This window comes from Acomys minous (genome assembly GCF_964271855.1).
Source record: "Acomys minous genome assembly, chromosome: 10".
NCBI lineage: Eukaryota > Metazoa > Chordata > Mammalia > Rodentia > Muridae > Acomys > Acomys minous.
In genome coordinates, this window is record NC_140491.1 from 104,811,616 (window position 1) to 104,825,679 (window position 14,064).

At 38.4% G+C, this 14,064-nt stretch overlaps 1 protein-coding gene across 3 annotated transcripts in view; it reads left to right on the forward strand.

Annotated features, from left to right (window-relative positions):
• Positions 1-14,064, forward strand: part of UBR3 (ubiquitin protein ligase E3 component n-recognin 3) — a 130,095-nt gene that overhangs the window by 109,428 nt on the left and 6,603 nt on the right. For all 3 annotated transcript variants that reach the window (XM_084799437.1, XM_084799436.1, XM_084799438.1), the window contains exons 33-35: positions 4,342-4,466; positions 10,146-10,253; positions 10,354-10,479. In XM_084799437.1, coding sequence (XP_084655563.1) covers positions 4,342-4,466; positions 10,146-10,253; positions 10,354-10,479 — 359 coding nt within the window. The remainder of the gene's footprint in view (positions 1-4,341; positions 4,467-10,145; positions 10,254-10,353; positions 10,480-14,064) is intronic.

Here is a 14,064-nt window from a genome sequence, read left to right on the forward strand (position 1 = left end):
AACAAGGCACATTTCCTAATCCTTCCTAAACAGTCCTCTAGCTGGGAACCAAAAGTTCAGATACATGAAGGGTCTGGTCTCATTCAAACTACATACAGTTAGTCAAGATTTGCAGGATGGAATAGCTGTGTCAAAAATCTGATGACTGTATTTTCTGTATGATTATTGCTTATTTTCTATTTTGAAGTTGAAAAACACTATTACTCTCACTTCAATCTTTAGCATTTCTGTTGCGATCGCTTTTATATAATGTTCTTTGGGAGTGTTGGCAGTTTATTAGAAACAACACCCAGTTGCCTGAAGGACACTCAAGAGACCAGCATTAATTACCTTATTAAGTGTGAGGCACACTTTGGGATGTTTTCTTAGTTCTATCATGATTGAGGCAAATAAAATCTTATTAAACTATTTGGGTTCTTCATTTACCAAAGAGAAAATAGAATGTAGCTTCTGTTCTAGAAAAGTATATCAGAAATTAATTTTTCATAGGCTGTATTTTTGGGGGAAGGGGTCAGATGACATGTAATTAGTAATTTTAGATGATAAAAAGGAGGAGTAAGAAAATTTAGTATTTCCATTAGTCAAAGAACTTCATAGAAACAGTAGAAGGTTCTTTCTGTTTTTTACAAACATCTTCCATGTCTTTTAGGAAAAGACAAAGTATCAAGCACATCTTTGTGCCCTGTCTTGTTTCTTGTGTGCTCTTCTCCTAGGGTCTTGCATTATATGTTTACCTCATCCTAAAATGAAACTTAGAGCATTTTGTATTAACTCTAGAAAGAACTTTTGTGATCTTCCATTTTCCTGATCGCTTGCACTATGCACTGAGCCTTCAGGCAAGCCAGCAGATCAGAGTGGCTGTTTGCAACAGCGTACAGATGTCAATGTCATTAAATATTGAGCTCAGTAAATACTCAGACTGTCCATATTTCAGTGTGTTTTCCTGTCTCACCAGATTTTGTTGGCATCTCTCTAGAGTCAGTCATGTTTCCCAGTTAATGTTGGTGCCCTTTAAATTTTTCTATTTTAAGATTTCCTCTTTATGGAAAAATAAGAAATATAGGCAAAATTTAACATATAATATTTACCTAAAATGTTAATTTCATTATTTCCTCTGAAATAATGTAATGGATCAAATGGGGCAGCTTGTTCTTGTTTTAGTCCTTTTAAGTATAGGAATGTAAACAATGTCACTGGAAAATAAGAGTTGGCAAAATATAGAAAAGTATAAATATGTATCCATGGTATATCAGTAGCAGAACTGTAAACTAAATCATGGTATATCAGTACAATAAATCTCTGCGTAGCTGATTGAAACAGGTATTACAAATTATAAGTAACCCTTTCAAATAACAATTTCTAAATTACGATGTTCAACAAATACCTGAAGTGACATAACAGGATATGCATAATGCTGTCAATTTTGTGAAAGGGGACAGAATGTCTGTGTACATATTAGTCATATTAACATAAAGTACCACTCTCAATGAAAGAAAGCTCAGGTATATCAACCTGAATTTTCATTGTTTATTTTATGCAATACCCTTTTTAGTTTGAACTATACTAATGGACTAATTATGTCCAGAAAAAATGTGTAAATAAAACATTTAAAAGTTTCTAAAGATGGGATTTGTGAAAATGTAATATATTCACAGTCATATTTGGTCTTATAACACTGTAAATCATCTATTATTTTCACACACACACTTTGGATATCCTTTCTCCCAGTTCGAGAACCCTACGAATACATTAGTATCACTCAAAGGATGCCCCCTGATGGTATCTTGATTTTAAATTTTGTTGACTATGAGTTTAACTCCATTTGCATTTTAATCCTCCATTGTCATTTAGCTTAGCCTTTTCACAGGTTCAGGGGTTAGAAGGAATGCATTTTTGTGAGGCAGCTGAGCGCATACCAAAGCTGAGATGCCTTAGCTTTCCTCATGAGATTTCACAACATCAAAAATAATTTATCCCAGAACAACTTCTCCTCTGTGGAAGCCGGAACTAAATAGCAAATGTTTGGGAGAAGACAGGAACGCCTCCCAACCTTGCTGCCCAGTCATCCGGAGATGTACTTGGGACTCTTCCTTCTACCTTCTCCTTCCTAAAGCTTTAACACAGAGTTTCTCCTCTTAGAAACAGAAGCATCTAACCTAGGGGTCTTGCCCACAGTTTCAGAGGCTTGGTCAGCTTTGGTCATGGCAGGAAGCATGGCAGCACGCACACAGGCACTGGAACTGCAGTTGAGAGCTTCATCCTGATCCACAGACAGGAAGAAATAGACTGGGCCTGGTGTGGGTGAACCATAAAGCTCACTCCTAGTGACACACCTCTTCCCACAAGGCCATTCCTAATCCTTTCCTAATAGTGCCACTCTGTGATGACTAAGCATTTGAGTATATGAGCCCGGGTGTGTAGGGGGCTGGGAGTGTCAGTCTTATTCAAACTGCCACAGAGGTCAAATAGTTTTCTTCTGAACTGATGTGAGAATTAGGTGGATAGAGTGAAGAGAGTGTACAACATCAAGAGGCAGAGGAGCGAGACTTTCAACAGACGAATAAATCTTAAAACTTGATGTAAATAAAAATGGAATTTATTGTCCTCCTTTTTATGTCCTTAAAATAAAAATATCACATGTTCAAAGAACCACGTGCCTATGATAAAACTATACAAAACTAATAAATGTAAACATAAGATAAAAATCTGATTATTTTTGCAATTACATAAATGGAATTTCATGAAGAACTGTATAGGTACTACCATGCTACTTAGATTATGTATATTTTTAGATTAATTTAAAATTATGAGTTTATAATATCCTATGATAAGTATATACATAACTAGATGTAAGCTTAAACTCAGCCTTTGTGTCTGTCAAAAATCTAATAAAAATTTAGCAAGTACTTTTTTGTTTGTTTTTTGTTTTTATTATGTATTTCTCATGGTGATCTTTCCGTTTTAGACACATTTACTTAAGAGTACATAACAATCCCTTTTCTTTTAAAAAGTTTTTAGAATTCCTTTTGAAGGGCTTTGCTTATTTTTATTTTATCTTGTATTCATTTCTGAACAGTAGTTCCTTGTTTATAGTCCCTGAAAGATATTGCTCCCACATTTAGCAATATTCCATCAATAGATAATTATGAAGTTACATAAGTGAATGTCAAATCTTGAACTAGTGAATTGTCAGTGTAGATTTTTAAAAAGTGACTAAAAGTAAGAAAATAAGACTTTTTCTTCCCCCCCCTTCCCCCCCCCCCCTTTTTTTTGAAAAAATTTGAAACAGGGTTTCTCTGTGTAGCTCTGGTTGTTCTCGAACTTGCTCTGTAAACTAGGCTGTCCTCGAACTTAGAGATTCACCTGCCTCTGCCTCTGGAGTGCTGGGAATAAAGGGGAGCACCACCACCCCTTTCTACAGCAAAAGGCTAAAGTACTGTTTATAGTAGCTGTTACTTCTCTTGGTAGATTACTTTTTAATAAAAAAGTTTATTATGAGAAGAAAGTCTACTTACGTAGTGTTTGTAGACACTATGTCTGAATGGCTTCCCAGTTAAGATCTTTTTATTAGCTGCTAGGTCTCTCACTAAATCTGGAGCATGAGATTTTGGCTACATTGTCTGGCCAGTGTACCAAGCACCTGACTGACTGAGCTGCCTCCTCAGGTCCCATCTTTGCTCATGCTTGCCTTGGGCTCACTCTACAGGCAGGGCAGGCCTTGAACTGGCAATCCTTTTGCCTCAAGCTCTCAAGTAGCTGGGATCATGGCCCTGATCTGCTAGGCCCAGGTGAGAGCAGCCTTCTAGAAGACATTACTTATCACTGACACACCTGTAGGGGTGTACTTCATAATTTCGGATTTGTTGAGAAGTGTGATGGATGATTTGGGTTGCCAATTTGATTGGACTTTAAGAACGTATCTCTAGGAGATCAGCAGGCTACAATTTGGCTGTCTGTGGGGCTGTTTCTTGGGAGGAGAAACCATCTGTGAATGTGTGCAGTATTATCCCATAGGCTTGGTGCTAGTGGAAAAAGAAAGAAGGGGAAAGCAGCTGAGAGCCCGCCCCAGGCTTGTGCCCTCTCATCACCATGACTTCTATGCTACAATGGAAATGATGAGCAGAAGCAAATCTTTCCTCGATTAGGTTGTTCATGTCACATATTTTGGTCATAGCAACAATGCAAGCAATAAAACAAATACAGAATATTATAATTTCATTTTATTAACTGCACAAATGCTGAAAAATTACATGTATAGGGAAAGGTATATATATGTGACATTTTCTTGGGTTCACAATATCTGCATTTCAAACAATTGGTGTTGTTCTTTTCCTGTTGCAGAGCACTTCACCTGCATTGTCAAAGTCCTCTTCACCCTGCTGTACACGCAGGCCCTGGCAGCGCTCTCAGTTAAGGGCAGTGAAGAGGACCGGTCGTCATGGACACGCGCAGCAGCTCTCAAGAAGGTAGTCTCTAGTCTCCTCCCTGACTTCCGGCTCATGGAGCAGTTGGGGAAAGCCATTTAAGTTGGGATGACAGTGTGTATTTGGTGTGGGGTTTTTGTGTGTGAAATTTTTTTTTGTTTTGCTTTTGTGGTGCTGGGATTTGAGCACAGGCCTCCTAAATGCTAGATCTGCTCTACCACCCAGCTGTAGCCTAGTCTAAGAGTGGTTGTTAGAGAGGCAAAATGAATGAAAAGTTGTTTTAATTTGAAATGGAATACCTATGGGGGGGAAAAGAAAGAAAAAATGTTTATTGCATGTCTTAATAATTAGGGTTACTATTGCTGTGACCGAAAGCAACTTGGAGAAGAAGGGTTTATTTGCCTTACGTATCCGGAGTCACAGTCAATAGAAGGGAAGCCAAGGCCGCGCGCGCACACACACACACACACACACACACACACACACACGACCAACAGCTCAGGAGTGTCCCACCCACAATGAGCTGAGCGCTCCCCCATCAACCTCCAATCAAGAAAATGCCTACAGCTGGATGTTAAGGAGGCATCTTCTCAATTGAGGCTTCCTCGTCTCAGATGGCTTTTAGCTTATGTCAAGTTAGCATAAAACTAACCAGGATACTGCACTGTTAGACTTTCTGTATTTCTAAATTTGGCCTCCATCAACTTAAAATTAACAGTTTTGTCTTTGTTTTGTAGTAACGCTTAAACTCAGAGAATTTTTTTTTTAATGTGCCAGTTCAAATTGAATCAAAAGAGCTTGTTTCAAAAGAGCTAAAACTACTTGCAAATTCATAAAATGTTTTAATTATGACTTTCATTTTTCAACCGGTTCCCTCCAAAATCACAGTTACATGCACTGAAATTTAACATAGTATATCACAAAGTGCATTGTATCTTAATTTGGGATGCTAGCCAGTTGGCCATCACACTGATATTAGTATGCCAATATGTCTTTGATGACAGATATTAATGTTTGCTTATTTGTTTGTTGTTGTTTAGAGACAGGGTTTCTCTCTAGCCCTGGCTGTCCTGGAATTCTGTAGACCAGGCTGGCCTCAAACTCAGAGATCTGCCTGCCTCTGCTTCCTTAGTGCTGAGAACGCATGAGCCATCACCACCCTGTAAAAGTAACTTTATTTATCATGGCTCAGTTGTCTCGGAAGCTTACTACCTCCTTCTGCTAACCTAGGCCTAGTCCTGGAATCCTTTAGCCTCTATACAATCTAACCTAGGCCTAGAATGTTTGCAGCCTCTGAGACTCACTGCTTAATAAACACATCCTTACTTGTTCTTTCTGAGCTCTGGGCTGGCTGGTTCAACTCCGCTGTTCTGGCTCAAACTCCTCTCCCAGCTGACTTGTTTAATCTGGCTTCTCTCTTGTCCTGGAATTGCTCTGCTCATCCTCAAGCTACCTCAGCAGTCTGCTCTGACCTTCTGGCTTCTTCTCATGTTCTGGACTGTTCCATCTTCACCTGAGTTCTCTCTCTGCAACCCTTCTCTTTATTACTGTTCTGGTAAAACTGCTTCCTCTCTGAAAAATTGCCTCTTAAGTAGCTTCCCTTTTCCCCTCCCTTCTTGTGAGAGTTGGGTGTATCCTAGTCTGTCAAATACTCTGATTTGTCACCTTTTCTGCCACTCTATTAGACATCACTTTCTAACATGGGTGCTTCCTTCTACAAACGAACTTTTATCTTTGGGATTAAAGGCATGAATCACTACACCTGGATCTAAGCTTTTCTTTACCTGATACTTACTCTATACCAGGCTGGCCTTGAACTCAGATCTGTTTGCCTCTGTCTCTGTATTAAAAGCATGTTTGTATCCCAGCTGGATCACACAGACCTAGAAGGTCTTTGGATGTGATTTCTTGCCAGAACAGCCATGTTCTGAATTGACATTCCTCTACACTACCCTGCCAGATGTTATGTTTTTTCAGACAAAGAATTGAGAATTGTCTGAGCCTTGGCTTTCTTAAAGGAAGCTACAGTTTGCATTGTGTGATCTATCAGGGCACCTACTAGTATTCCTAGCTTGGGGAAGGTGGAGCCAGAAGGATTACAAATTCAAACCTGAGCCTGAGCCAGCCTGGTTCACATAAGTAGCTAGGTCAGCCTGGAGTACATGAGACTGTCTCAAAACAAACAAGAAGACTCTTTATAGCAGAATTTCTAAATATGGACTTTTGAGTACTTTTTGTTGTTTGTTGAAAGTAGGATCATAGCATCCTTTACCCTGCCCCGAAGTTCACAAAGCAGTGTTAAGACAAAAGTATTGAACCCAGCATAGACCTTGTATGTCACTGAATTATTTTCAGAAGGTGTGCATGGGTGAGTGAGTGAGTGCCTGTGTGCATGTGGGGTGGTGGTGGTGGTAGTGTGTGTGTGCACGCATACATGTACATTTGGGTAGCTGCAGAGGGCAGAAGGTGTTACTGGTTGTGAGATGGCGACTGTGTGTGCTGGGAACTGAACTCCAGTTCTCTCTAAGAGCAACAAGAGCTCATGACCACTGAGCTGTCCCTTCTGTCCTGTGTCTGTGGTATCTGGTCCCATTCTTTGTTTCACCCACTGGTTTCTGCTACCTCTAGAGTGTCCATGTTCTCCTTAATTGTATCTTAAGCTTTGTGAGTCTACTCTTGCATTATTCAAAGATTGCCTATATCTGCACATATGTAAAATAAAGTTTACCATCCAGTACTGCTCACAGAAAAGGGATTGGAAAGGCGGTAAGAGCCTTGGACCAGGATGTCTGCAAGGCAACTATCTTCTGTATATGAGAGGGAAGCTGCACTCAGAAAATTGCGACAGTATGGTCACCTAAATAATACCTGCATAGTGACATCCAGTTGATATGCCAAGGTGGGTGGGGAAAATCTCCATGGCCTCACCTAGATGAAGAGCTACAGGCAGACAGTGGCTGCTGCAAATGAGAGAATCCGTCTTCTCCAGGGACAAGCCCCCTGACAGGTAATCTAATCTCAAGTGGTCAGCCCTACACACACACACACACACACACACACACACACACACACACACACACACACACACACACGTAACAATAAGTGGACCCAGAAATTGGATTGTATTCTCCCCCCCACCCCCCCTCTGTCTCTCTGTCTCTGTCTGTCTGTCTGTCTGTCTGTCTGTCTCTGTCTCTGTCTCTGTCTCTGTCTCTGTCTCTCTCTCTCTCTGTCTCTCTCTCTCTCTCTCTCTCTCTCTCTCTCTCTCTCACACACACACACACACACACACCCCAATAATAATTAAAGAAGACATTATGAATTTGAGAATGAGTAGAGGATACATGGAAAGTTAGATAAAAAACAGGAAGTGGAAATGATGTAAATAGAGTATTCATGTGTGAACTTCTCAAAAATTTCAACGCTTTTACAGTTAGAGTTGTCACTGCAAACCAGTAAGCATTACATCGAGGCGACTTTCTAGTGTGACATAGAACTTTTTGTGTGTATTTGATAATAGTTTTAAAATTGATTGTCAAGTCAGATGGTAGTTGTGTATGCCTTTAATCCCAGCACTTGGAAGGCAGAGGCAGGCAGATCTCTTGAGTTTGAGGTCTACAGAGGTCTACAGAGTGAGTTCTAGGACAGCCAGGACTACATAGAAAAACCCTGTCTCGAAAAACCAAACCAAATCAAACCAAACCAAAACAAAAATATTCCCCCCAGAAAACAAAATCAACCAACAACCAAATAATCCCAAAACAAAAAACCTGAAAACCTACTGTCACTCAGTAACTTACGTCAGTGATTTGTGCATAAAGTTGTTCTTTAAAACTTTTCTTTTGTAACATTCTAGAAATATTTAATTCAAAAGTATATTAAACTTTGTAAGCTTTCAGGGTGGATCATGTGCTAATCTCATTGATTAACAAATAGCATATGCATGGACTATAGCGGGAAGGGAAGGAGATAGAGATTTAAACCTTTTGGGTTAAGTGAGCTCTGCCTAAATATTTAAGAAGTAATTTGATTCAGTCAGATTTTCATAACATCTTATTCTTTTGATATTTGGTAAGATATTGATTTGTGTAAATATGTAATATATAGTAATCATATTTAGGAAATAGTCGTTCTATTTATTGGCCAAGAACAATGCAAGTTACACTCTGTGGAACAGTTGTAAAATTAGGAACATTTTTGTAGTTTAGAATCAGAGCAGTATACATGACTGGGTACAGTAGAAGCAGAAGATAAAATTTTAATTTTTTATTAGATTAAATTTTCATTAAAATAAAAAACATGTTCAGGCAAGTTCCAACACCAGAAGCTCCAAATTAGCAAGATAAATTCCATTCATTAGCCAGCAGATACTTATTGCTAGAGTTTCATTATGAAGAAGAATTTGTGGAAAATTAAAAGCATAGTATGGACATTTTGGAATTCACAGTCTAGGCAAAAAGGATACAGTAACATGGATGAACCGTCTAGGATAAAGAAACCAAGTATCACCAGATAACAGACTCTTTTCTCCAGGCTGTGAACACCATTAGTGCTGGAGCCTGGAGGTGTGGCTCAGTGGTAGAGTGTTTGTCTAGCATGCTTAAACTCTGAATTCGATCCCTAGAGAGAAAGGTCTAACAGACATGGTGGAGAAGTGGAAAATGAGAGCTTGGAAAGTATGTACTGCATAATGGATAAATGCAAGTTAATTAATTTTTAAAAAGTAAGAGTTCAGGACAAAATTTCTAGGTGTTTATTCAATTATTCTTTATATTTTAAAAATATAGTTAATGAGTGCAATGACATCATAGATATTTCTTCTGATTTATACCTTATTATAATGTATATATTTATACTCTTTTTACTATATCAGTAAGTATGAGATTTATTTCTTTGATAGAGTTTATTGAAAAAAATTCAGGGCAGGATTTCTCTGTGTAGCCTTGACTGTCCTAGACTTGCTTTGTAGACCAGGCTGGCCTTGAACTCACAGTGATCTGCCTGCCTCTGCCTCCCAAGTGCTGGGATTAAAGGCGTGTGTCACCGCCACTACCACCCGGCCGAGATTTTTTAATTTATAACTTTTTCTTTTCTTGTAAAAATGGAAGTGGTTATTAAGCTTCATTTATAGGCTATTATTTAGTGTAATTGTTTATATATTATATAATAAGTATTTTATCACAGTTACATTTTTACAGTAAACTTAAAAAACCTCTTTAGAGAATTTGTAAACATTGTGGCTTTTTTTTTAACATATGAAATGATTTGTACCACTGTCAGAAGAATATTTATATACACTTTTATTTGACTCTCATCAGATTGCAAATGATTTTTTTATATGGTTCAAATTTGTTGTATTTTTTGCCTATGAAGTACTTCTGAGTCAGTGGTCCCTAGTTTAGGTGACTCTTCCTTAGGATGAGTTCTCAGCAGTGGAAGTCTCTTCTGGCTGTATATGTTTGCAGTAGGTATGTGTGGATAGATATCTCCATATATATTCCTACATTCTGTCTTTTAAAGACATAATTGGAATAGTTTTAACCACCTGCTCAATTTTATTGTGAATGCAGAGTTAACCTGGATTTAGAAGGACTAAAATTTACTTAATTGAGAAATAATGCAATTATAATTTTACTTACATTAAAGGTGATTATTTCCAGTGAACTTTCTTTTATAATTTCTTAGTGCCCAATGTAAAACTGGTATTTTAATTTTTCCCAGAATACATGTGATGCAGAAAAGTCTTATGAAGTGCTGCTAAGCTTTGTTATAGGTGAGCTGTCTAAAGGGAAGCTATACTGCGAAGAAGGAGCTCAGGAGTGCGCAATGGTGAGTCAGTTAAGTTAAACTTTATTACCACTAAAAATGAACTTTTGAAAAGCTGCATTTATTGCAGGATGAATTCTTCCACTTGTCTTTTTAACTTTAGGTTAGTCCTATTGCTTGGTCTCCTGAATCCATGGAAAAATACATACAGGACTTCTGCTTGCCTTTCCTCAGGATCAGCAGCCTTCTTCAACACCACCTCTTTGGGGAAGATTTACCAAGTTGCCAGGTATAATTTGGGGTAGAGAATAGGGACTTGTTATAGTAGGCAAATTTCTAAATCATACTGATGAATAGTAGAATATTTGTGTCTCTTAATATGCAAAACTGTGTTATGAGGGTATTAAAGTCTAGTTCAAAAGACTAGCTATCCCAAATGTGTTTATTAGCATCTACTTACTTATTTATTTTTTCCCATAACATTGCTAATTTTAGATGGATGAGCAGTTTTGCATCAGGTTAGTGCAAATTCAGGCCAAATACTTGAATAAGAGTGGCATCCATTGTGCTCGTATTTTTATCACTGGCATTATATGCCTTTAAATCTCTTTTAAAGGGTCCATTGCTCAGAAGAGTGGCTGTTAGATGGTGTGGCAGGATTTAGGTCTTTATGGCAATAAAATGCTTGCTTTTTAGCCAATTGTGTTAAAAATTGGGTCACTGAATTACTGCAGGTTTAATCTAGTTCATAGCTGTGGGTCAGAAGACCATGCAAGAGAGACACAGGGCAGGAGGCTGGAAGGGAAGCCAGAGGGGGTGACATGGTCCTGCATGTACCGCCAACTCAAGGAATTTGATGTAGAAATTATAACTCAACTATTTATGGCCTTTGAAGCCTGAATTAGATCAGACTGAAATAGCTTTTCTGTTTCTTCTGTCCTGAGTAGTAGTTGAATGTGATGTTAAGTAGTTTTGTAGTTTTGCTTTTTATCAAGTGCCCCTGTGTATCTTTTACTACCACCATCTACTTAGAGTTATAAGATGTTGATCAAGTTTAAAACATTTAACCATGAGATATTTTCTTTCTTTACTTTTTTTTTTTTTTGAGATTTTCAACTTAAAAAAAAAAAACCAAAAAAAAAAAAAATTAACTTTATAGAAGGCTTATTTTCTAACATGCAGAACATTTTTTTTATATAAAATGATTTATTTATTATGTATGCAATGTTCTGCCTGTGTGTACACCTGCATACCTGCATGCCAGAAGAGGGCACCAGATCTCATTATAGATGGTTGTGAGCCACCATGAGTTTGCTGGGAATTGAACTCAGGACCTTTGGAAGAGCAGATAGTGCTCTTAAGCTCTGAGCCATCTCTCCAGCCCCCCATACAGAGCATTTTTAAGCATGAAAATTGCCCAATAAAAGTCAGCACCTCCCTTTACCAGTGTGTTCTCTGCACACATCAGGCTACTAGCTGGGTTGTTTTCTGTGCTTGCTACCTTACTGCTTCTGCTTCCATTTGTTTTTATTAGCAAGCAATTCTCTCTCTAGCCTGGAATGTGCTTGGAGGCAGAAGCTCTGGGTCTGGCCACTGGAAGTTGGTGTGGCATATGTGTCAGCATATTTTAGAACACCAGATGCATTCATAGACTAGAGAAATATGCTGAATTAGGTGTATTTTAAAGAGTCAGAAAGAGAATAAAGTGTTCTCTACTGCTGAACCATCTCTCCAGCCCCATAAGTAAAATTTTAAAAATGACTAGAGCTAATGAGAAGCTTAGCAAAGGTTTGGGATATAAGAAAAATGTATTAAAATTTATTTTATTTCTATGCTTTAGAAATAGCCAATCTAAAAATGAGCTTAATCCAGGTGTCATGGTGCATGCCTTTAGTTTAAGTACAGGAGGTAGGGGGCAGACAAAGCTCTTAGTTCTTGGTCAGCCTGCTCTACATAATTAGTTCCAGACTAGTCAAGGATACATAAAGAGATCCCATTTCAAGATAAGTAGATATAAATAAGTATAAATAAAATGAAATTAAGAAGTAATTTCATTACACTGGAGGATATAATGAAAGCTGTTACATAGTTAGTGTGTCAGTGGGGCTGGTGCTGCCCTTCTGATCATGTCAGGGTAATTGTTGCACTATAGTGACAAAGGCTTGTACTGAGCATACATCAAAAGTCTTGAAACTCAAAGCTGGGCGCATGCCTATAATCCCAGCACTCAGGGAGGCAGAGGCAGGTGGATCTCTGTGAGTTTGAAGCCAGTCTAGTCTACAAAGTGAGTCTGCGACAGAGAAACCCTGTCTCAAAAAACAAGCAAACAAACAAAAAGTAGACATGTTGTGAAAAGCGTATATGTGAACGGCCAACAGGTAAAAGAAAGGTGCTCTGTGCATTGCTTCTTCAAGAAGCAGCAGCCAGCACACACGACGGTACCAAGTCAACCCCACAAGTGACAGTCCAGTGTGGGTGAGGATTTGGAGTGGCCAGATTGTCATAACTGCTAGGAGAGATGGAGTACATTCAGTGTGGAAAAGATTTCCTAGTTTCTCTTAAGAGTCAGGCATATCTTTGTTTTACAAGTCAGCAGTTCTGTTTGTACATGTCCACCAAAATAAAGACATGTATCTATATAAAGACCTAAAAGCATATTTATAGTACCTGATTCATGATAGTGAAAACTTATCCAGACATCTAGGAATATACAAGTGAAATTTAGTATGTCTCTATTGTAGACTAAGCTATTAAAAGAAACAGCGGGTGTCATGGCACATACTGGTAGGATATGCCAAAAGGTAGGGGCAGGAGGATCATGTGCACCTCGCCAGCCAGGGCTCCACCTTGCCAGAAGGAGTGGCTCAAACCTTTTCCCCTAGTACTTGGGAAGTGTAGGCATGCAGACGGTCATAAGTTCAAGGCCAGCCAGGTGAACCACATGATGAGTTCTGGACCAGCCAGGACTGCGTAGTGAGACCTTGTCTCCAAAAGTGGAGAAAAAGCATAGAAAGCTGATATGCACAATGCGTGAATCTAAAAATTATTCTAGGTAAAAAGACATCAGATACAAATGTACTGTATGATTCTACTTATATGAAAAAAATTAAGTCAAAACTATGAAAGTAGAAAGCCTATCAGTGGTTACCTGGTTGCCAAGAGTATGGGCTAGGATTTACTGCATAGGAGTACAAATAAACATTAGGAGTGACAGACCTGTTCAAAAATTTTACTACAGTGCGTGAATTATACACACATATGAAATTAATTAAGCCGCACCTAGAATGAATGTATTTCATGGCATATAAGTTATACTTTGGTAAAATAGCTTTTAGAAGTTAGTTCTTTGTGTAGTTGCATAAAATGGAAGATCTGTAGTTTCAACTTGCATATCATTATGATTTTTCAGCTTAGTTTCTTCTTTGTAATAAAGTTTGGAATATTGTGCTTCATGTATAATATTAGCTCAGTTATAAAAATTCATTATGTGCCAAGCACTGGGGACTTGGTCTTAGAGGGAGGTGAAGTTATTTTTCAAGGTGTGTTCAAGGTGTGTATGTGTGTGTGTGTGTTTGTGTGTGTGTGTGTGTGTGTGTGTGTGTGTGTGTGTGTGTGTGTGGTGTTGCACACAGGAATTGAGAAATTAAAAGGTACGAAAAGGTTCATTTGTTTTCTGAATAAAGCTCAGTGCTATGGAATATCATTAATTACATCTCTGGGAAGATGGAATTGGAAGATGGAAGATTAGATTGAATAGGCACTGACTCAGCAAACAAGGGAAAGCAGATCCACTAGCCTCCCACAGAGTCGTGTTTAAACAAAGAGGGCCTGGGAGACCTATATTTGTGTTTATAGACTAACAAACATCTTTGGA